Source organism: Diadema antillarum, unplaced genomic scaffold (assembly GCF_040938485.1).
Source record: "Diadema antillarum isolate AM-2024a unplaced genomic scaffold, OU_Dant_1.0 seq00001948_RagTag, whole genome shotgun sequence".
In the NCBI taxonomy this organism is placed as follows: Eukaryota; Metazoa; Echinodermata; class Echinoidea; order Diadematoida; family Diadematidae; genus Diadema; species Diadema antillarum.
The window spans coordinates 270,554-296,653 of NW_027272608.1; the positions used below are offsets into that span (position 1 = coordinate 270,554).

Genomic DNA, 26,100 nt, shown 5'->3' on the forward strand with positions numbered 1-26,100 from the left:
TGTGGTGTGAAAAAACTGGAGCGTTTTATATAATCATGACATCGAATTGACGTTCTTTGTTATGATGCTTGTTTTTAAGCACTGGACCTAAAACACGGCATAATTCAGTCAATAATGGAGTGGTTCACTTATAATTTGGTACATTACGTTTTTACCAAGCAATGCGAATATTTAGAATTTCAAATGTTAGAATGTTCTCCATATAGCATAAACCTGAAGAGTATACTTCTGCTTTTTAGGGGTCATAATTATTATGGATTGTATCAAATTATATATTAGAAAAAAAAAGAAAGAAAAAATATGACTAATGCTTCCGAGAGGGGAGGGAGAAGGGAGGGAGCATTGACCCTTGACTCAACTAACCACGAGCACTATACTCCCCCCCCCCCCCCCACACACACACAAACACACATCTGCACAGTGTTACAATAATTTGGTGGCAAAATGCGATATAGTTTCTCGGAATTCTTTTTTTTTTCATGAACGAAGTAAATTTGTAAAGATTTGTTTGCAGAGCAATTGGATATAAATTTATTTATCATCTTATCTAATCTATCTGACTATGCTATCACCATTTCGAAAAAATAACATATTCAAAGTCCATGATACTCTTATTAATGTCAATTTGTCATATACTTCAATGAAACTTCTTATACCCTTAGGCTCGATTTAATTTGCTCTTTAGTGAGTCAATTAAAAGCAGAGCAGTTATTTACCTAAAGTGATATTGTCTAATCAGAAATATTGGTGAGACATAGTGTAGCGGTGAAATATGAAAAATGAAAGCATATAACTGATTATTAGTTTTTATCAAACTGCGAAGAACAAAAATGTCTTACATGTTGAAGTATTCTAATACTACTGGACCAAGAACTATAGCTAACTTAAAAGCGAATGGGGTGGTGTAAAAAAAATACCCAATGTTTCGTCATAGTGACCGTGACTGTTGCACGTGGTAACCACATATATTTGGGCAGGGATTTTCATAGTGGACATACCATCGATATACAATTGATTTCTGGTCATTTATGCATTCGTGGCATTAATAATGACACAATCGTAAACAATCTCCGAAATTTGGGCTGAGCAGCGGTACGGAATGTGGGGAAAGGTACGTCGTTGGTGGAGGAAAAATAAGCGAACTAATTTATCGGTACCACAACATGGGGCGCCGTAAAACCTTTTTAATACCATCATGGCGACGGCCATCGAGGGATAACTATAGATGGAAGATAGTGTCTGTAAAGAGCGGACAACTTTACGATTGCGATAAAAACCTGGCGACATTAAACTAGGTTTACTGGGGCATATTCTGACCAGACTGCCAAACAACCGATACCGTGTCCGCCTCACCCATGTCCTTTGCTATGAACAGTAAAAACCCCGACTGATTTGGTTCTGTTGCTACTTGCGCATATCTCTGTCGTGAGATTTCATAGATGAACAAAAGATACTGGAAGAATGTTAACTGAAACCCAAAGTTAAACGTGAGAAAATATATACATACATTGTATAGAAAACAATAGACGGGAGAAAAAATATTTAAAAAAAGAAAATTACTTGTTTTAGTCAGAATTGACATTACTTTATACAAATATGTTGTGTTATGCTCCTGAGGCAAATTCTTATCATAATAGATTTAATTTTATAGAGGCAAGAAGCTGTACACACAAACACACACACACAAAACCCACATAAATACAAACACACACATAGACATTCATACGTAATATGTTGACATGCATGTATTAATTACGTGACAAGAAGAAACCAGTCAACAGTGTTCAATCTTCATTATTAACATTTTCATTAACAAATATTTATTTGACAAAGACACTTTTTGATTTGTTTGCCTAAGGCACTTGGATAAAATCTATTCTGACACGTTTTGCTCCCATGGTAAAATACAATAAACATTGATGCATAATGGTAAGATGAAAATGATAGAATACAATACAAACAGTACCATTTAGTTTCATGATGCGGTTTCTCAAACTCAAACCGTTTACCAAATTTACGGTTTCAACGTTTGTAAGAGCATTGGTACTGTATATACAAGAATGGTAAGATATACAGGAACATGAATGTGCGGGGCTTTTTTTCAAGGAAAGGTAAATTTACAGTCTCATATGATAAATATTTTTGAACCACTATTTCAAAACAATAATTTCTGATCTTCCAATTCGTGTAGTTAAAACAGATTTGAAAACGGTGGCACAAAGTATATTACACAGAGGCACGCTATTTAGAATTAATTTCACGCGAGTTTTGGTCGTATCTCGTAGGCATGATTCATGTATGTATTCCTGGAAAATGCAGAAATAAAATCAAACGGAACTGAAATGAAATGATTACCTTTTATTTAGATTCGAGAAAAAAGTACAATTTCATTCTTTATTTAATGTTTAGTGTGGTTGTTTGAGCCCCATATCTAAAAGGCTCTTTTTGTTGCAGCAAGTTCGCGCAAAGGGCAATAAATGCATTGTTTCATTGTAGACATACTGACAACGTAACTCAATGAGCGTTGCGAAAATGAAGCAACGCGTGATGGGAACATTGGGTGCTAATCAATCCTTTTAATGCCAACTATATTACTGAATTATGTGGTAGCTCCTGCAGTGAGCTTCAAATGGCAAAAAGAACAAAAATGAGATGTGATTTGGTTTGGTTTATGTGAGCACACTTTCAACGATAACCATATTATTTTCTCAAATATCATAACCTTAACCCTATAAAGCCCAAGCTATTTCGACCCCTTATAGGCACGGGGGGGGGGGGGGGGGGCACATTGTGCCCCCCATAACTTCTTTATTATATGATGTATCGCCGTCATATTTGGCACATGGGTAGAGCAACTCATGTTCTACATGATCCAACATTTGAAATTTCTCAAGGTCACCCACTGAGGGCGCTATTTACCAAGATATAAAGAAACACATAGGAAATATTCCAAAATCATGTTGTTTCTTTATATTTCTTTATCCCCAGGATATATGTTTTTATTTTGTACCAATCATTCTCATATTTGCCACAAAGGAAAAGCAAGTCAACCTTAAATATTTGTTATGGTTGAAATTTCTCAAGGTCACCACATGGGGGCGCTATTCATTACAATATAAAGAAATAAATAGGTACATAATTGGTATCACATTTCATATTTCCATAATAAATATTGCAATTTTTAGTTTGCAGATTAATAGTATAGTATGTATGTAAGTAGGAAAGCAATGACCTTACTAAATTATGCAGATTGGACCTAATCCGCCACGTCGTTTGACGTTATAATGCCCAAGATTTTGTATTTCTCCTACGACATAGCATGGCGTCAAGGTTCCATTGTTCTTTACATACCTTGTCAAGCTTGAGCATGCATATTTTTGTCTGTTTGTCTTTTTTTTTTAATCTTGCTCTTGAGTGCAGTGCACTGATAATTGCCCAACTATCGCTGTGCAACATTGCTTTCATACCCTGGTACTGTGAATTTCACAAGGTTCTTAAGTTCAATACATAATGCATATTTTCACACGCGCCATAACAGTCACCTGTTGTTTGTGTCGGTTTCATACAGAGTTGACAGCCACTCGCTGTGGAATGTGTTTTTCCACACGAGATAAATGCATGTACGTCTTCCGACAAGTTTCCCATAGTCTTTCTCTTTTTCTTGTTAGTTTCTTTTCCTCCTTACCTTCCGTCATTTTTTTTTTCGTTTTCTTCTTCGTCCTTTTCCCTTTTTCTCCTTTTCCTTCTGTATTTCTGTATGGGTAATGTCAAGCTTTGATCTACAAAACACTGCTGATTTCGCTTTTCAAGGATAATTTATGCATATGTATACCGTTCATAAAACGTTTGTATTATTTTATTAGACAAAGTAGGGCAACATACTCGATTTACGTAATCAACTCATTCCCCGGAAGAGATGCACGGCTCGGTGACAGCAACAGTTTAGCTCGGCTCTGTAATTGTATTGTACATGTTATACCTGATAATGATGTCGAGGCGGATATGTTCTTTCATTCCAACAGTTGAGTTTTGTTATTTGCTTCCTTTTCTTTCTTTATTTTCAGCCCAACTTTTTCTATATATATGTCTTTTGCTTTCAGTTTGGATGCCCACCCAGACACCCGTTGTACATGCATCTTCGTTTACTTGTTCTATTTGTTCTGTGTTTGTCTCCCTCGCCATTATTGGTCTCTCTCGTTCAACCCATTCTGCTTTTTGTTACTCCCACTCCACCTTCCTCGAAGCAATCATCCCTACATCAAGACTCCTACGCCAGCATTGCACATTGCTACGTGTATCGAATTGTTCACGTGCTTCGTCACACGTTGCCTGTTGGCCGCTTTCCTTTTCTATCGCACGCTTCCTCTTCACACTTTTGCTGGTAACTCAGAACTCTATTTCAGACCATATCATTATTTACTATGGCTGATTTCGTAAATGCACCCTTTCATTCTATGTCGAATGATGATTTTTTTGAATTATTTAGACACACAACATCCGAATCTGATTTAGTTGATGGAGTACCAGTTACACATGCAACTCCCTATGATAATTTCGCAGCCGATAATTTGAATTCATCAGCTCCTGAATTTACTTATGATTTTGATGATTCAATTCAGAACCCGCTATGTAATTATATAACTGTTAATGAATGTAAAGATATGTATCATAGTTTTTCTAAAGACACGTTTTCTTTGCTGCATCTAAACATAAGGAGTTTAAATAAGCATTTTGATGAGTTACAGTTTTTATTAGAATCTGATCACACTCAATCATGCTCTGTCATTGGTCTGAGTGAAACTTGGCTAACCGCGTCGTCTGAAAACTCTTTTGCTATCGACGGATATAATTTGTATGTTAATAACAGATCTGACAGGAGTGGAGGTGGCGTTGCATTTTATGTCTCAAGTTCTTTTAAATGTGTTATTCACAGCGATATCTGCAGAATGGATAGTACCGTTGAATCTCTTTTCATTGAACTTAGTATTCCAGGATGTAAGAATGTGGTAGTTGGAATTATATATAGACCTCCCAATTCAAATATTGTAGATTTTTTTACTTATATTGCAGATTTGGCAAAAAATCCAATAATTCGAAACAAGGACTGTTTTTTACTTGGCGATTATAACATTGATTTGTTGAAATCAGGAAATGATCATTCTTCAAGTGAGTTTCTCGAAACGCTTTTGTCTTCTTCCTTTCTGCCCCTCATTTCCAAACCGACTCGGGTTACAGATCATTCGGCTACTCTCATTGATAATATGTTTTGTAATGTTTTACCCCTCCCTGACTCTTTTATAATTCTTTCAGATATAACGGATCATTTTCCAATAATGACTTCCTTTACTTTGAGAACGCTTGTTAATGACTCCAAATCTTCATTTCCTTTATTTAAACGTAGAGTGTCCCCTGAAAAGTTGGCCAGTCTTGATGCCGCTCTTGATAATGCAGATTGGTCACGAGTATATGACAGTGACGATGTTAATTTGTCTTTTGACAATTTTATGAATATTTTGAATTGTTTTTTGGATGATATAATTCCTAAACAAAAGAAAAGAATGGATTATAAGAAGACTCCTAGGTTACCGTGGATAACTAAATCAATTCTTCGCTCAATTAACAGAAAAAATCGTTTATATTATAAATACAAAATGGAAAATACTGATCAATCGAAAAGGAAATACACATCTTATAAAAATACACTAATCAGAATTTTACGTTTTGAGAAGAAAAATTATTATTCACGACAGTTGTCAAAATTTCAGTTTGATATTAAAAATACCTGGAAAGTTTTAAACCGGGCGATGAATATACAGAGTAAAAAAGTAGAGATTGATCAGATTAAATCGGATGATAATTTGATTAACAATTCTGTTGATATTGCCAATGTTTTTAACTCTTATTTTTCTCAGATAGGTGAATCGCTTGCTCAAGATATCCCGGCCACAAAACAAAATTTTACTGAATTTTTAGGTCAATGTAACCCAAATTCTGTTTTTTTTATTCCAACGAATAGGTATGAAATTATTGATATTGTTTCTTCTGTTAAAAATAAGCGCAGTTCCGGTTATGATGGTATTGATAATTGTATTCTTAAAGGAGTCATATCTGCAATTGCAGACCCTTTGACTCATATCTTTAATTTATCAATTTCTCATGGTATATTTCCTGATAAAATGAAATTGGCGAAAGTAATACCAATATATAAGAAGGGTGACAAACTGGATATCAGTAATTATCGCCCAATTTCTTTATTATCTTCATTGTCTAAAGTATTAGAAAAAATAATTTATACTAGAATTATTAATTTTTTTAATTTGCATAAAATTTTTACAAAGTCTCAGTTTGGATTTCGAGAAAAACATAGCACTATTCATGCAATTCTTCATTTCGTTGATAACGTGGTTAACGCAATTGACAACCACGCTCATTTAATTAGTATTTTTTTGGACTTCTCCAAGGCCTTCGATACAATCAATCATAACATTTTACTTTATAAGTTATCGCATTATGGAATACGTGGGAAGGCCTTGGAGTGGTTTAAGAGTTACTTAGGTAATAGGAAACAGTTTGTTACTATTAAAGATAATAATTCAGTTATAAGAGATGTCAAGTGTGGTGTTCCTCAGGGAAGTCTTTTAGGACCGTTGTTATTCATAGTATATATCAATGACTTTTCTTCTGTTTCTGAAATACTTTCTTTTATTCATTTTGCAGATGATACCACTGTTATTTTTGCTCACAACGATGTTGATATTTTAGTCCAAAAAGTTAACACAGAACTGTTAAAAGTTACTAATTGGGTCAGGGCTAATAAATTATCATTGAATCTTCAAAAAACAAAATATATGCTTTTCAGTAATACTGTCGAAGTATTAAATTCTAACATAGTTTTAGATGATATTAATTTAGAAAGTGTATTAGATTTTAAATTTCTTGGTATAATTGTTGACAATAAACTGTCTTGGAAAACACATATTGATCATATCTGTAAAATTATTTCACGTAATATAGGTGTTTTGAACAGATTGAAATTTTATATTCCTCAAAAGTCATTACTCATGTTATACTCCACTTTGATACTGCCTTATTTGAATTATGGAATTTTGGCTTGGGGTAATACTCATCAGACCCTCTTGAATAGAGTGTTGTTACTGCAGAAAAAAGCCCTCCGTATTATTTGTCATTCTCCTACACGTTCACATACAAATTTACTGTTTGCTTCTAATAAGTTACTAAAAATAAATGAGTTGTTTTTATTCAACTTAGGTCAATTTATGTACATGTTTAATAACAGTTCACTTCCATCTATTTTTGATTCAATGTTCCTTAAAAACCAATCATTTCACTCCTATCCCACCCGACGTTCAAATGAATTTCATTTACCTTTTTTCCGAACAATTTTAGGGAAAAATTCATTTATCTACACTGGTCCAAACTATTGGAATTCTCTGAACCACGATATAAAAACAGCTCCCTCTTTGTATTCATTTAAACGGAAATTAAAAGCCTATCTTTTGCGATTTTACAATAACATTTGTCATGAATCGGATTAGTTTTACACGTTATTCATTTTGATACCCCTTTCATAAAATCCGCATAGTTGTTTACACATTGTCGCTCGTACTAGCTGACCACCGCCAAGTTCATGAATAAAGTTTTGGGTTAAGTTAGTCATGCAGTTGATGGATTTTTCTTCGGGATCTGCACTCTATACGCTTATATAATGAGGGATTTTTTTTTTTTTTTTTTTTTTTTTTTTTTTTTTTTTTTTTTTTCCCGTCCGGTCTTGTCTCTGTCTTGTTTTTGTTTTCCGTCCGGTCCTGTCTCTGTCTTGTTTTTGTTTTCCATCGTCCAGCCCTCGTGTATCGTTATCTCCGTTGTGCTAGTCTTACTTCCTGTCGTAGTCTGTCTTTTGCGTTTAACTATAGCCTCGTCGATGTCCCAGTGTCGTTTTATGTCCGTTTATATGTTAATGTTGTCATTTTGTATTTTTCTTCCTTTTCTGTCTGACTCTTTATGGGCTTCCATTTCTAATTCTACTTTGTCAATGTTTTTAAACATTTTTTCCTCTCTACTTTTTTTTCTCTGCTGTTACAACTATTTTCGCTGTTGTTGCTTCAGACATTTTCGTTGCTGTCCTGATGCCGATAATTATTACCAATATTTTCACTGATTCTTTCTCTCCTGAGGGGCCCACACTCTACAAGCTTCGTCTTTTCAGTGGGTCCCTCCGTTTTTCGCCTTGTGTACGTTGATATTCAACTTTACTTTAATTTACTTCAGGCATTGTAATGTATCTTTACTGCAAGTATACAAGTACTGTTTTACTCTGTTAAATTCACTTTGATTGTTTGTTTGGTTTTTTTTTTGGTACGATTCTTATCACTGAAGAAAGAGTGATGTATGTTATGTTATTTTTTACTGTCGAAAAACGGAATAAACTTGAATTTGAATTTGAATTTGAATTTGAATAGTAAACAAATGATACTACATGCAAAACTTGTGTGAAAATGACAAAAAATAAGAGAGTAGTCTTTGGAAATACATTGTTTGTTCCGTATTTTAAATTATTTCAATTATATCTATTGTTTGATGCTTATGTCATATAGAAATAAAGGAAATAATAAGAAGTCCATTTCAGGGTAATTCGTGACCATAGTTACTTCATATTTTGGTCCTTCAGCAAATTACAGCCAAGAAAACCCCGATTTCATCCAATATTATATTGTTAACTAAAGTTGGAACAGAAAAATATGCAAAATCTGACAAACATTGTTGTCAGTTTACGGTTACCATGGCAACCACCAATATTGGACATAGCTAAATTATATATCAAAATGTTTGCAATAAAATCTAGGAAAAGTCACAAAATTTGGTTAAAATTGGGCGTAGGAGTGGCACAATGTGCCCCCCCCCCCTTGGGCTTTATAGGGTTAAGCTATTGTGTTTGGTCCTTTCACTTCATTTATAGATATTCCAAGATACAGCCCATTTATAAAATGAATGCACCAGCCTTGACTGGGTATTTCTTTCTTTTTTTTAACACTTCAAATCATCATTTGAATCATATCTCTCTCCGGAATCTAAGAAAGTGTCAGTATGGAAAGTGAATTTAAATTTTACTTTGCAACTTTTTAGTGAACACCAGAGCCCAATTATGCATTAAGTCATGCAGTTGTTCGTACATCAGCAACTCTTGCATTTGTCATCATGAAATAAAGAAAAATATACCTTTCGGAATACAGTTGTATGTCATTATAAGGCATATCTGGAAATAAACTTAAACAAAATCATCGTCAACTATACAGAGTATCATTATTATATGAACAATAAAATGTACACCACGCAAGCAGAGCAACCTCATTCAAAGGCATACTTTCGATATATCCCTACATTGCTGTACTTTTTTTCCCTGTTACAGGTGATTTCAAGATTGGCAGGCAATGACAAGACCTATATATAGTCAATATTGAAATTCAGGTATCATGAAAACACTGAATAGATCCCATAAACCCCCATGAAGCCCTGTAATACCCTTTCCTTCGTGTCCACAAATGTTCTAATTTTTACCTTGTTGTGGGGTCATCTCACGAGACCAACACCCACGAGTCATACAGCCCACGAGTTCGACATTGAAAACAGGTCCATGAGTCATACAGCTCATGAGTCATACAGCCCATGAGTTCGACGCTAGGCAAATACAGCCCACGAGTTCGACACTAGGTAAAAACAGCCCACGAGTTCGACAGATACAACACGGGACTTTATGTGTCGGTCTCGTGGGCCTTGTTTGCTCAGTGTCGAACTCATGGGCTGTATGATTCGTGAGCTGTATGACTCGTGGTCTGTATGAATCGTGAGTGTCGGTCTCGTGGCGTGCACCCCTTGTTATAGCTGCACGGAATGCCTAGCTAGGGAAAAAACAAGGTTATCACACCTCCTCAATATACTAGTAGATCTTTTACATGTGTATTTATGCACAGACAGATCGAAGCCCACTGACTAGAGAACAGCGTTACTTTCCGGTCTCTTGCACCTAGTATACTTTCAAGACATTAGCTCTCATTTGCGAAGGCTTTGTTGGTTGATCTCGGCATGAACAGCGATCTCATAGAAGATGATGAATACTTTATAGGCCTTAATGTTAAATATGAAATCATCTGTGATTATGTAGACAGACACCGCCTGACATTTAACGTTTTTGTTATGTGTACGGTCAAGTACTATAACAAAGAATCATATAACCATGAACATGATGAAATCAGCATATTGAATACTGGTATAGGTCTACACTAAATTTACTCGAAACAAAAAATACATGGTGTGTGCTATGTCATGTATTATCAAAGACTACAAATGCATTGTTAACCCGTCCGCATACTCATGTTTCATGTCACATCATGGGGTACGTCTTCGAAATTGGTGAAGGCTTTGGTGGCGTGAAATAACACTTATAGGGTATGCGACATGCTCTCCTTGGGTAGGCCTATATGTTAATTTAGTATGGTGCGTTTCATAGATTACGTATGCATTAGCACTCCTCGAACAAACGGATAATGATTAAAGCGTCACACTGTATCTAAAAAAATCGTCGTTTTCGTTATTCTTCCCTCCAGATAAATCGGCAAAAGACAGAGGAAAGCTAGTCAAATTACATCGACATTTTTGACGTGGTATTACTGTTTTGTTATACGATGGTCATCGCATACAGAGCAACTGAACTCGTTATCGTTTTGCGGCGTCTGTACAAAAAAATAGGGAGCTTTAGATTTGCGACGCGGACGTTAAGACGACAAGCGTTGGCCGTTCTCCTCTCTGACTGCGTCGAGTTGCAAAGTACTAAGTAGCTATATAGATTTCGCGAAGACGCAGCCCACGCAAAGTAAAATAGCGCCCCTATTGTTCGTCACAATGGCATCAAGTAGCTCTTTGCGTCGTGATTAGAGCGGACGCTAAATGGTCCAGAATCGTCGTGAAAATTCAGAGATCAAGTTTGATAAGCGGTCTTGTGCATGCGCAGAACAGTTATGTTTTTCTTCTTTATAACGTCCGCGTCTCAAATCTAAAGCGCCCAATAATGTAATATCCTTGACGGAGATGGCGTTGTCGCTTCGATAGGCCAGAAGACCTCACTTTCCAACTTTTGACTTGAACTAAGCGGGCAAGTTCACTCAGTTTCAAACATCTTTCAGTGTCTCTTCATGGAATATGATCACTCTATATACGATACACATACAAGCGATGACTTAAAGCATGACAAACTGTACATAACATGAACAGATGAAAGTGAGCTCTTATAACAACCATAAATATATTCAATATACACAGTCACTTCGGATCATATGATACAGTCATGTGTTGATCGGGGTTCTCACAAATTTGTGAACGTATTTGTCCAAACATCTTTGATTCATTCGTTAAGATATTGTAGCGCAGCACTTTATTTAGCGATGTTACAAAGAAACAATCGAAAGCATTTTATCAGACACGACCCAAGAGGATGAAATGTTTTGGAAGACGGCTAACAGTGAATAATTACGAGACTGCGCGGGCAGACAGAGCGATCGAATGCAGAGTCTGATGATCGGGTGAATGACCTTGCGAAAAAGTCCATTTTCGTCATTGGCGCACCTGCAGTACTTGTGAAACCTTGTACATATCGCAGTGGCTAAAGTCTGTTTGTGCTGCGAGAGTCCCTTCAGTCCCACGCGTAGACTCATTTGCAGGTATGGACCTCGACCGTTCGATGGCAGTTCCGACACTTGACGTAACAGCACCAGTGGAACTTGCAACTGCACCGCTCCACCACCTCCTCGATGTGCGTGTTGAAGCCACGCCCACAGCACATGAGCTCACAGCCGTCGATCGCTTTGGATGTTTTGTTGCAGCGGCGGCCGTGGGTGCCCAGTGACCCCAGCTAGGCGGGTGACAAAAAAGAGGAAACACGACAAAAAGAAACTGCTTCTTCATCCAAGCAGACATTAATGGGTCTAGTGATGGCTGTTTCCTTTCTCCTAGGCACACTAGAAGAGCTATTAACGGTGGGGGTTTTTTTTCTTTTCAATGCTTAGTTTCCACAAAGAGAATGACAGCTCGTGAGTGGATTAATAAATATCATCAGTGAGGCTGATATTGAAGTAATTTACTATGACTGTATTCAAAATTTCAATCCACTCTTGCAATGGCATTACTTTTCTTGCATTGCACCTGATACAATCTACCTTACAATGTACTTGGTTGCTCCTGAACAAAGAGGCTGTGTTTGTGCTTACATTTTTATGTGTTTGATTCATTGTTTTGTTGTCTGTTAGCACTGTAACACGAAAAGTTATGAATGGCATTTGATAAGGTTTTCAAACAGGCCCGTTGTGGTAAAAAAAAAAGGTTATTAGTGTTTATTGGTGATTTAAATCGTGACCCTGATGCATGAAGAATAAATGCAAAGTTCCAAGGCATTAGTGACTCTTTGACCTTTAAGGAGGTTTTCCCTTCCTAGGCTCTTAGTTACAACAATATCTTCCGCTGGACATTAATTTCTTTATTGGAATACGTTGATATATTTCATGAACTGAAAAAAAAATGCTGAAATAAATTTCTAACACATTTTGTGGGCCTAAAAGCAAAGTTTCACTGTCTTGAGAAATTCATACCGAAAGTATGAATAAAAGATAGAAATGAACGAGAATGCATGTGTAATTTCTGGGTTAAAACACATTTCTGTTGTATGGAACACAAAGGCTGGTCTTCTGCTTCTGCGAGCCATAACTATGTTATCTACCAAAGATGTTGAAGTGTTCATGTAGTGAAGGTTTACCTATTGCCAATATTAAGCCGCACCTCTATTCTTGTAAACATTGCACAATTGTCTTTACAACAATCAGCAGAAAGATCAATTTTTATTGTGATCATACCCCGGGGGAATGAAGTTTTTCGATCCACACTTGCGATTTTTTTTTTCATCCCAAACTAAAAGTGTCGCACTATGCCTATGAGATTTCTTACAGGAATCGACCTGATTACTGGTATGACATTTTAAAGAAAGAAGAGACGCAAGTTTTCTCCAGATTCTCCATTTCCCCTCTTTCTAAGCCTACCTTCAGGTCCTCTTCACAGAAGTCGGGAGACTGGACGAGGTAGACTAAGTCCGAGCTAGTGTGTGGCTTGAAATCCGGGTTGACGGGCGCCAGCTGCCGACGAGAGCCGATCCGGCGAAGTCGCACCTCGGTGGCACCGTCGAACTTCTCCTTGAGCACGAGCCCGATGGAGCGGAAAGGGGGCATGGATTTCCAGCAGGTCTTCATTTCGCACGACCCGGACACCCCGTGGCACTTGCACTCCGTACGCATGTTGGATTCGATGGTCTGTCATCAGCGAAAAGCACAGAAAGATGAAAGCCCATCAAAACATCGAAATGTCAATAGTCGAGACAATGATAATATTTGCAGATAATACCATAATGGATAATTAATACAAAATATTTCCATGGGACAACTCACACCCCCTCACCGAGTAGAAAACGTTAAGATCCAACTGGACTCTCACTCAGGGCTATTACTAGTATTAGATTAGTGTCGTCTATGCCGCGCTGTTCAGAGCGTCTTTGTGATTTTGACGTAAAAATAAAAAGGATTTCGTATTATCCTCCTTTCAAGAAACCTGGTTGAACTCATTTCAAAACCCCCAACTCAGTAGAGCAAACAGCTGTCACGGCTTCCCTTCCAAGGAGTATACAGTATACTAGTAGTAGGCGAAAATCTTCCGCTCTAGGGTTGTGAATGCATCCCTGCATTCTCAATGAGGAGTTGGGAGGAGAGGCAGAGGTGGAGAGACAGACAGACAGACAGATAGGGAGGGCGGAGGGAGAGAACTGAGAGCTAACTTTCTGAAGGATGACGTATTGAGTCCGAAACTATCAGCTGGTCATGGCAGTAGGACAAAATATAAGGGTAGCAGAAGTACGAGGGGGTTAGACAGGTCGTGTTCGTCATTCCGGAGGTTTGTTAATCCAAAACACACATATCCCCTGTACCTATAGGCCTATAGATCTTAGTTAATCTGAAAATGAAATACGGTTCGTCAATATTAAAGTGAGAAGAACATGCGTACCAACGAACATTTCGCTTTCTTCTTCTCGCTGTCGGATTAACGAACCTTCGGGATAACGAACTGTAACCGAGTTAGGCGAGTAGTAAAATTGTAACAGTAGAAGTAGTAGTAGTAGTAGTAGTAGTAGTAGTAGTAGTAGTAGTAGTAGTAGTAGTAGTAGTAGTAGTTGTTGTTGTTGTTGTTGTTGTTGTTGTTGTTGTTGTTGTTGTTGTTGTTGTAGTAATAGTAATGGTAGTAGTAGTAGTAAGAGTATACTTAAGTATAGTTGTCATAGACTAAAGCATTCATGGTAAACTGCGCATACTGTACAACCGCAGCCGTGCCACATTATTGTAGACAAGGGTATGGATGTTTTCACTTCTTTGTTGCGTTCCTAAAGTGAAAATGAGTTCATTGCAAATTCACCAAGAAATTTAAGGTCAAAGCGACATATCTGGGGAAATAGTAAAAAAAAACAAAACTGTGAAACTGCTATCCCGCGGGGTGACAAAACCTGAGAGGACGTGCTTAATCATTTTCGAGGTTGTTCCAAATCTTTGGTATTTGTCGCATTTATCTGCCAGTGTAAATGTGTTTATAATGAGCTAATGCTTCTGAGACCAGCAAAGTAAACCCTCAATCGAAGGGCAAAGTCATTTCTCGAGCATCGCAAATAATACGGCCATATTGCTGTCAACGACCAGCCGAAAAGGGGTTGCTTACAAGGCTGATGCCCACATTCCGTCATGAACTTAGCTGTGCCCTACCGAGCTGGAAATCGCCGCAGCACTACCGCGCCACCCTGCCAGGAATATCGTCAACAACAACTCATTAATCTACGGTACGAAGGCCGCCGTCAAAACTTGATTTTTTTTTCTACCGAAGATAGATCTTTCTGCCTCTCCTTCTCTATTCTTGTCTCTCTTCTTCTCCTCCTCATTCCCCTTTTACCCTCTTCCTTTTCTCGTTCAGATTTTCCTCCGTGACAGCGGCAATTCATGTAACTTAATAAATCGCAAGTTCATTGCGAAATGCTCCCGAGACCGCGCGCTTAAGCTCCGGGAACCGATATGAATGCGGCCTTAATACCAAAAGATGTCGGAGGAATGGGGAGAATCGAAGATGGATAACTTCCGTCCGCACAACTGGTCGGACTCATCGAAAAAAAAAAAATTGGGCCAACCTGATGACCAAAATCTCTAATGAAAACTCGGAAATACAACACTTTCTGGTATGTATAGCACCTGAAGACTTATCCTCGACATCTTATAGTAAACAAACAAACCAAACCAATTTTTGCAAATTGGAGAGACACGTGCAAATTGATACGAAGGACAAACTGTCACTCGAATCAATTAATGAAAAAAAAAATCTGAGACAGCACATTTTATGACCCCGTTTGACCAAGTTAAACGGATATGTTAAATGTAATACGTGAGCATACTTTTTGAATTGGTTTTCTCATGAATTTTGCTTGAGTAGGCTATATTCATTACATTATTCTGAGGGTGGTGAATTGGTGTCATTATGGTGGCATTTCAGTATAAAAGTACAGTTTATTTCGAACATGCAATTTATCTTCATCAAACTGCACAGTCTCACATGAAGAAATTAAAGGAATCGAAACAAAACATAAATGCATACAAACCTATACAGACGTAGGGTACACACTGGTACATGCAGGCATAAACGTACGCACGTAAACTGAAGACTGAATGAATTCATTATGCATAGATATAATAAATGGTGGAGTAAGATGAAGGAGTGAATGGTTGATGCCAAATCATTCCAACGTCATTTATATAGTTCTGCTACGTCACAGTAATTTGGAGGATTAAAAATAACAAAAGTCACCACTGTACACGTATTGTCAAAGAAGTGATCCTGTTCAACAATTTTTTTTTTGTTCCCGTATCATCCGGGTCCAGCTGTAATTGAATAAGTGGCTGGGATTTCCTTCAGAATTTCTCAAATACCACGATAATCTTCTCAGGCGCGTAGTTTTCCTCAACACCACACGCTACGGAGAGAACCAACCATCGAGCGCCGACGTGCGCTATGGTGGTCCTCAATCCCTAACACGAAACGAAGGTTTCGCTGATAGACTTTGGGTTACTGGGAAGGTCAATATGCCCGCCCATTCGGATGCAGAGTTACGCGTCAAGAACGGCGTCTGTCATCAGTCCGAGACCCACGAATCAATTTAATTCCTTCGGTGATTTGAATCATTGCCCCGTATACAGAGTTTCGAATCACCTGGAACGAGTTAGCACTTGCAACGCGATAGATCATATTTTCGGTTGTGAAATTGCAGCAAAGTATTAAATCTTTTTTTTTTAAATACCATTTGAAGTTCTTTGAGCTTACAATCGCAAAAATTTACATCCTCGCATGCGTAAGAAAAATAAAGAAAATCGGGAAATTGTTTTAGCAGATCGAGTTTTTAGATCCTAATCATTGCTGTCGAATATTGTATCACCATGTCGTGATTTTGAAAGGAGGCGACTTCAACGACTGCCATATTTTATGGGATACCGTAGGCGTGTATACTTGAAATTTCACACATGCGGAAGTTATCGTCTTAACCATTAGTAGAAGACCATTATGAACGACTGGGAGCTATCTGTTTGGTATATCTTTTTCTTCTTGAATTCAAATATACAGTAAGATTTATATATATTTTAAGATTTATTACAACCAGTCAACAAAACAAATGACATGCACGAACAGGCAATGTACACTGAGTGATCAAACGAGGAGTATCTGGGAAATAATATCGCAAGCAGAGCTTGTATCAAACAATACAGTCCAGCTATGTTATCTTTTAATTTGATTAATTTCCTTCCAATATCTGCATCTTATATAGACGAATTCAGACGAAGAATTAGATCTTAAAATGCAGCGACGTCAGACCGGGAAGACAAAGGCAAGGATACGCGATTATAGGGGGAGAAAAACCGTAATGGCTATACACGCATTTCTCCTTGAAGACGAGCTGTGATTTTTGAATGCAAATAATCAATGTTTAGCTGTCGAAATATGACTAGACCTATTCATTTACTGCTTACGGTCAACGACCAGGCACTGAGTATCACGGTCTGCAAAACAATGGATATAAGCATCAAAGTCTGAGAAGAAACAACAATAAATCCGACAAAAACTTAAAAAGCCCTCCGTGGTAAGTACGATTATTGAGATGTTTCAATGAAAACGTGAGTGTGTTTCTCCATTAGATGAGAGGTTTATTAACGATGAATAATGAGTCGAGATGTAAAAGGAATGAGAATTCAACTGACCGCAGACGGTGATTTTAAAGTAGCCTATAATACAGAGAACTCTTTCCCGCCAACAGGCCTTGGAATGATGCAATGTTTGATTGAGTGACGTACGTTTTCCAAGTACGCAGACGATACAATTCACATGTTTGTTGTCGCAGCGCACGCGTCGCCCATTCAAAGAGCGACGATTAATCATGCCGAAGTATGCCTCCTTCTGCTCTCTCCCCCCACCTCACTTCTATCTTTCTTTGTCTTTCCCTCCAGGTTAACTATCAATCTATCTATTTTTATCTATCCATCTATCTATGTTAATACTTCCCCTCTTTCCCATCCTTTCTCATCCTACACAATATAAGGCCTATATCTTTTCCCGCGTCTTGTCTCTTTTTATCCTTATCCTCTTTGATCACTTTTGTCTTCTTCTCCCATCTTCCTCAATATTTCCTTCTCTTCCTTTTCCAAATTCACCTTCGTCTTTCAATCTTCTCATATCCTCCCTGAATGCTGAATCTAAACATGATTATCAATCTAAAAAGTTTGCCCAGCGCTACCTCACATCTCAATAGTTTGGATTGTAGTTCTCACGTATCTAAATGTCAATTCTACATCTTTCAAACTTTCATGATCACCTTGTTGATGTCAAGTCCAGACTCTTGAATGTGAGGTCTTAAAATAGATATCAAAATGTATGACATTTCTCCTCCAGATGATCATAGGGTTATATACGGTTGCATTGATTGAGACATGGTCTCTAAACGTCATCTGATTCACACGTGGTTGGCAACGTTGCACAAGCACATAAATCAGTAACATCGGTGACAACTGGGACTCTTAAGAAGCGTTTCATCATCTGATGTACAGATAAATAGATAGATAGATAGATAGATAGAAAGATAGATAGATAGATAGATAGATAGATAGATAGAAGTAGACAAATAGAGATAGATAGACAGAAAGATAGATAGATAGATAGATAGATAGATAGATAGATAGATAGAAGTAGACAAATAGAGATAGAGAGACAGAGAGCGAGAGGGATACATTTATTAGATAGACAACTGGAGAGACACTGGTAGACTGATACACTGAGAGACAGACATTAAAAGAGGAAAAAGTTATTAGGGAGGTAAAGAAGGTGGAAGTACATTACAAAGCCCAATTCCTTTTCATGAATAGGTTGAAACTCATCTCATAGGCGCCAACTTTAACAATGTTTCCACACGGTCTTGATCGGCAAATGGAAAGCATGCCTAAAACAGACAGATTAATGAAGACCACACATACCATGCCATTACGCAAAAAATAACAGAACCCAAAGACATGACAGCATAGAAGACATCTTGCGAAGTGCTCTAGAGCGCTGATTTATTACGAAGCATCCTATACTGGAGGTTATGGAACGTGTTGGTATTCCTCCTCCTCCTCCTCCTCCTCCTCCTCCTCCTCCTCCTCCTCCTCCTTATTCTCCTGCTTTGTGGGTTTGTCCAAGGAGCTTCAAACACGCACAAGACTTCCAAGGACCACAGCCTCTCTCCCTCTCTGTTAACGCTAAACGCATCTGATAGTCACCGTCCGTTCCCATGGCAACCCTTGCGTCGATGTCATTTTTTGGAATGTGTTCACGCATATGAACATTTCTTTTTGCTTTCTCTCTCCTTTTTTCCGCTTTCCCTTCTTTTATTCTTTTCCTACTCCTCTTCCTTTTTCTTCTTCTTCTTCTTCTCCTCCTCCTCCTCCTTTTCCTCCTCCTTCTCCTCCTCCTCTTCCTCCTTTACTAGACGTACTGTCCAACGGGAGATTGTGTACAAAAATTCTCAACATTTTAACAGTTGCGTGCGACCTGGACAATGCCCCATCTGCTGCTAAATGGGGACATCGGTTCCGTCCTTGGCATTGCCTAAATGTTATCACCACAGACGAGTGGTCTTGGTCGGTCATTCCTATGTCATCAGCGGCACACTAGGGATACATCAATACAGAGTCATGTAATACGAGTGTCATGTAGACAGGAGAGAGAGGGTGGGGGGTTGACAATACTGAGGATGAGCGAGCACGGGAGGGTGATGATGGAGTCGGACGTAGACAAACAGGAAGATCCTCTTTAGGTAACATTCGACAACTGAAAAATGGGCATGACATATAAATGATTTCATTGAGCCACTTTGCATGGACAATTGCAATGAACATCTTCAGTCTGTTTTTTTTTAATGTAAGTAATGATCCACCGATTCTGCCTAATTTTTCCGCGTTTTATTTTCCTTCCCCTTGGAATCATAATAGCACCGAATGGGTCTTCCTTGAATCCTTCCTAGAATACGATTATAGGCCTACCATTACAAAACTAAGTATATACCTTACGCCTATTGCATCTAATCAGAACAAAAGTTGATCCTTCCAAAAACTAATATTTCAACTCACTTCCATTAAATTCATCAAAACCACTTTAAAAAACGACAAACCGAAGTGGTCTCACACCTTCTTTTTTTTCTTGCAGGAAGTCCTTAAATTGAAATTTTGCCTCACTCAATGCATCACTAAGGCTCAAGTTGGCACTGTGAACTCGGTTATCCTTTATCCTATTCCTAAGTCACACCTATTAACCCCACGACCCACATCTTATCCAAAGGAATACAGGAAGATTGTCCACCAGACTGTCGTAGAAAAAAAAAAAATGTGTGTTTACACCGCCCTCATCGTCAGGCATAATGGTGCGCCTTGACACTTCGCTTTCACATCTTCGGTGTCAACGAAATGCAGAGCACGACCAGAACGTCTTTCGTCCTGCTAGTTGATGAATGATGTATCTGTTTGTCGGACGGGTAACCCGCACGGATGCGAAATACAAAGGTCGGAGACAAAATTATAAAGGTCAACGCACGATGAAAATAATCGCTAAGGCACATCTCATGAAAGCAGCGAAATAATCAGTAACAGTTCGATGGAGGTTTCGGAGATAAAGTGACGTCTTTCAAACTGATCAAATTATTAATGTACAGAAAGCTAATTTTATTTTGAATTCATTCAAAGTCATTTGACCATGACGTCCAATACCACTAACAGAAGCATCAGTGGCGTTGTAGATGATAGTAAGTCGTCTCATACGTGTTGAATATTTTATGTCTTCCCATCTGTTACGATTTGGTCTAACTTGTAACTGATCTACCGCTTTTGATTTCAGTCAAAGAAGATTCCACGTTTCTGAAAATGTCTTACGTCTCTTTAGCCTGATTGGACTATCTAGCAAGAGCTGCTTAGCAATCTTTCTCTAAAGGCCTACCCCATTAGCAATACCAAGGAGCCATATTTAACGCATAATTATGCGTGCCGCCGGGGAGGGCGGTGTTTGGGTTCTCCGTAAATGTGTATTTACTATTACAATATTATTAATGCTCTAAGAATTCGCCCTTTCCTCTTGTGCGCAGTCCGACTCAATTTCTAAGTTGACGATGTTCTAAAAGGTATTTTCTTCCAAGTATCGGATGTCTCACCTCCTCTGGCGTGGTTCGTGGCTTTGCACGTTGTCTGCCGGCAGTCCCCTCTCGCTTTAGAAAAAAAAAATAAAATCAGGAAGCGTGCAGACATGATGTTGTTCCAAATCCACCTCACCCTTCTTTATGGGACCGGGTCCTTTGCTCGTTATAGATCTCACCTCTCCAAGAACCACTGGGAGGGTGACCCACTTCTCTACATAGTGATACAGTCTGAAACAACAGCTGACGGCTACTGATTGTTTAATTGAAGACTATCATTCCAAACTTTGAAAGAAATCAGTATATCTTAGGGACGTAAATGGGGATTTCCAATATTATAATGCATAACACATTGTTAAATGTTACAACAGGTCTTCTTGACCAAGAGTGTTTTCATTTTGGCTACTGCATAGGTACATAATGTTTGGAAAAATGTAGACCCTAATGACAAGCTGACGTCTTATGACGGGATGTGTTCAACAGGCAATGTATCGCCGGCTCGTGAAACTTTCAGTGAGTATATTTGAGGGATGACCGAGTCATAGGCCTCAGATGGATTGCGTGATGTTGATGCACGCAGCTACCATTTTCCACAATGTAGCTATAAAAACAAAATAGACAGAGCGAAAGTCCATAAACAAGATGACAAGAATCTCGAATCTGTGTTTTGGACAAGTGCGAAATGAACCATCTGAATGCTATTGTGTTCATCTAAATGATAACTGGGTTGTTAGACACGTCCTTTGCAGACAATGACGGGTGCGAGTGGTTTCTATCTAGACTGAAGATAAATTGGTCCAATATCCGCCGTAAAGTAGTTACAGTGAATGTAAATACGAATCCATCATTTCCCGAGTTGCTGCCCTTATCTTCCTGTCGGCAAACTCCATCTAGCGGTTATTTATGCACGCCTTATTTCCGATTCGTAAATCACCGGGAATTTGATTTATTCTAAATAGACGGGGTGGATCGAGTAAACCCTCGCGATGTCGTCGTTCTGCGCAATGTCATGGCCGTGGGACTTTTGCCTGTTATGGCGGCGCGATTTACGGTACGCTGTATATATACTCGCAGGGAGGGAAAGGGGAGGGGGTATGGGAGGAGTTGAAGATGATGACATTTGATATAATGGGAGAAAGGAGAAATAGGGGAAGGGGGAAATGAGGAAGCAATGTGCAAAAACCAACATATTATAGGTAAAGCCTGGGTAAAGCATACATCGAGAGCTCTCAGTAAATTGACAAGTGAGCTTTATGTATTGGTGACACATGCCTTCTATAGCTCAGTGTGGATGTATAAAGGAGTAGGTCCTATGTCTTCATAGGGTCTACTCAGTTCGGTGGGGAAAAAATGCTTTAAAATATTTAAATTCTATAAATTGCTCACCTGAAGTCCAATTTCGACGAACCCTCAACTACAGTGTATGTCATATTTTGCCTTATTTACTTCACATGAACATTAACTTGTTATTGAAGACGAACTGATGTAGATTATTATTCATCCAGTCGAAGTGTAATCTCCCAAATTCTTATAAATCACAAAACTGGAACGGAAACTTACATCCTGCGACGTTTTGCCGATTAACAGGAGAAGCTGATTGTCCTGCTGATTGTTAATTGACGAAACGTCGCACGACGTAAGTTTCCATTACATTTTTGTGATTTATAAGAATTTTGGAGATTATTGAATTTGATATGAACCTGAATACGGTTTGCACCTACTAATACTCATCACAGCAGCGCGAAGGAGCTATACATTGTGGCTCAGTGGTTAATGCTACAGACTATCAGTCATGAGGTAACGGGTTCGCGTCCCCTTGAAGCAATTAGGTCTTGTGCCCGTAGGCAAGGCACTTCGCCCCGAGTCCCGTGGTTGCTCGTTTACAAGCACTCATTGCTTCCTTTGCAGCCGCGCTAAACAAATCACGATTCGAGTCTATTTAAAGATAATATAAAGTTTTGGTACCTCAAAAGTTTCCCTGAGTTTCCTTGTCTTATTTTGTGTTTCAGGTTAAAGTACCTTTCATATAACTAGCACTGTGAGAATTACTCGCCCCAAAGTGCTCTCATGTCTTAGTAATCATGCAATAATGGTTTCGTACCAGAGCAGAGCGGGCTCTGAAAAATTCGAACGAGCTGTTAGTTTGACTCGACGCGGTACCGCGACAATCAATATACACGTATTGTACGAAACCATTATTGCATGATTACTAAGACATGAGAGCACTTTGGGGCGAGTAAGTCTCACAGTGTTAGTTATATGAAAGGTACTTTAACCTGAAACACAAACTAAGACAAGGAAACTCAGGGAAACTTTTGAGGTATCAAAACTTTATATTATCTTTAATAAAAGCAGCGCTAAGAGGTTCGAAGGGCGCCAGTGCTAGGAGGCTGTTGTAGGCGACCACTGATCTCTATAAGATCAGTGTCGGCGATACACTAACCGCGACTACCAAAGGGATCACACTCCATTTCTCAATCCCAATATCGACATCAAAGATAATTCAAGGATGAATGGATAAAAGGGGAGAATGATAGAGGGAAAGGCAGCGTGTGCTTTCTTTTAACATGTATGTAGCACACTGTGATATCTGTTCGATGATGTCAAATACTTTTAAGAATGACTAATAGAAAGACTAACGACTAGAAGTTGTCATGCTATCATGGACTTCGATTCCACTGCACGTACCTTACATATTTATCTTGTTGGTTATGAATTATCAGCAGCAATTTGGTAAGAAATGATAATAAAAAGCTTAGTGAAAGCAAACTGGTTTAAAATGTTTCATTTGCATAAAAAAATAATGAACCCAGGCTACAGTCCTTACCCGTCTGCCCGCCTCATTGTTGTGTAAGTTCATTAGTTTCCTTCCCATGCTGACTCGCGCCTTCCTCTCGCGTGCGTCGACGAAGATCTGCGAGAACTGGACGCCGTACGCCACGTTATCAGAGCATCCCGCCCATACGAAGCCATCGGCGCTGTTACCATCCACGGTTCGGTCGCATCCGCACTGAAACATGAGATCAAATGACAATTTACCAAACACGTGACTTACCTCAGAATAAAGAGAGGTGAGAGACTGCCGTATGTATCACTTAAATCTACGCGAATGGGATCGCCAAGTTATCACGTAATTTTAGATGTCGTCTTCTTATGGGAGGGAAATAATATTTTCATGAATGTGAGACTGTCACTTCGAACTAGCGTTGCGTCTCTTTAATTCATTTCCTCTCTGATTTCGAAAGGTATTGGGTTTTTTCGTAATGATATACATAGTGATAAATGATATACAATTGACAAACATATTATATACAGAGCTGGTTCATTTTATTCATAAAGCTCGCCAATGATTGCAGAAAATGGACATTTCGGTATCACTTTGTGCAATTAAGGATCACTATGTCCCATTTCTTAAGGAAAATCATTTAATCTTTCGTTACGTAAGGAAATTGAAGGAGAGAAGTGCAGAATAAAGAAACTGACTTCAGAGGAGGAAAAATAAGGGTCTAATTTTACCTTTTCAAGTTCCCCGCTGCTGCAGCCGCTGGTGACAGCATGGGCCACACCCGCTGACGAGATGGCACTGACGAAGGCTGCTTCCCTAGTACCTGCACGACCACAAGTCAGAGATAAAAATGGTTGCCATGATTACTGGTGGCCAAACAATCATTTTTTAGAAGCAGTTCAGCAGAAACTAGAAAAGCACTCTGCAGGCAAACCTCAAATACACGCAGCCTGAACTCCCAAGTTCATTGACCCTACCTGCCAAAATGTCAAAAATCCTTCATAAATTCCCCCAAAATTCTCGGATCACTACCAAAAGTTAATCGTTTGGTACTTGTGTCATTCTCAACCTTTCCTGCAAGTTTCATTCCAATCCGTTCACTACTCTTTGAGTTATTTTGCACACAGACAAACTTACTAACGAACAAACACACAAACCAACGGTAGCGAAAACATAACCTCCTCCCTTGGCGGAGGTAATTACAAAAGTAAGTGCAGTCAAACCTGTCTATAGCGGCCATCCAAAGGAGATGAAAAGAGAGGCCGTTAATGAAAGGGTGACCGCTATAGACAGTTTCTCTGACATTTCGTGTGTATCACATACAATAAGTCATGTACACGTGTGTATAACTATGGTAGTCACGTGTTTCACGCACTAAAAACAACGCCGCTTTCACGAGTGCATGACTCTGCCTGAATGGCGGGAGAATGTAGCCGTGGTAATCTTTGAACTGTTCGTCACGCGTGACCGACATGGCTGCAAAGCACAGCAAAAAAAACAAAAACAAAACGAAAACAAAACAAAACAAAACAAATTAAAAAAAGACAAAAAACAACGAACAAACAAACAAACAAAAAAACAAAAACACCCGGACTTCTTGACTAGCAGAGAAGCTCAGCCGCATGGGTCTGTGGCCGCTATACGCAGGTTATTATCTCAAACAAGCTACAAAATGGAGACCTCGGGCACCATAGACAAGTGACCGCTATGAACAGGGTCCTTTTCTCCTGGGGGACCTTTTAGATGACCGCTATAGACAGGGGGCAGCATAGAAAGTTTTGTCTGTATATTAACTGAACAACACGTGAAAATTGACTTTAGTGACTATAGATGGGGATCAGAAAGGAAAGTTTTGATCTAGATTGGGCCTGAGGAAATGTGGAATTTTCCACGTGTTTTCAGGTAACAGTGACATTTGTTACTACCATATGTGCAAATTCGCTTAGATGATGATGTCTCCGAATCTCCCATATGTTTGTTCTTTTTTTTCACGAAAACACAAAAATCATGTTTTTGGTCGATGATGCAGCAACAACAATCCTGAAAATCATCATGGGTAGATTAACAAAAGTCGTTTTTATGTCATATCACTACATTTATTATAGGAGCTTTGGTGAAGATTTGCACATAGAACATTAACTGTAAACTTGAGTCTATGACGTCATCGCCTCATGCATTTACATATTATGCATTTGCTGCTAACATGCCTGTTTCGTTAAAACATCTGAAAGTTAAAAATTCCGAAACTTAATTATCTTGGTCAAATTTTATTTTGAGATTTACCATTCTGTTTGATCAAAATTGTACTCTGCTCTTTAAAGCCAACCGTGACATGGTGTGATGATACGTGAAAAAAGTTAAGTATACCCAGGAATATTAGCGCTTGATTACTAATGATAGACAGCAATGCCATTGAAGTGAAGAACAAACTAATCCTATTCTTCATTCATGGTCCATACATTTTCATCTTGTCGTTATA

At 38.6% G+C, this 26,100-nt stretch overlaps 1 protein-coding gene across 1 annotated transcript in view; it reads right to left on the reverse strand.

The window, feature by feature from the left end:
• Nucleotides 1–11,719: 11,719 nt before the first annotated feature.
• Nucleotides 11,720–26,100, reverse strand: part of LOC139713328 (protein Wnt-4-like) — a 43,396-nt gene continuing 29,015 nt past the window's right edge. The window contains exons 2-5 of the mRNA XM_071625073.1: nucleotides 24,353–24,444; nucleotides 23,664–23,846; nucleotides 13,098–13,364; nucleotides 11,720–11,920 (exon numbers count right to left, since the gene is read on the reverse strand). Of these exons, the coding sequence (XP_071481174.1) occupies nucleotides 11,720–11,920; nucleotides 13,098–13,364; nucleotides 23,664–23,846; nucleotides 24,353–24,444 (743 nt within the window). The remainder of the gene's footprint in view (nucleotides 11,921–13,097; nucleotides 13,365–23,663; nucleotides 23,847–24,352; nucleotides 24,445–26,100) is intronic.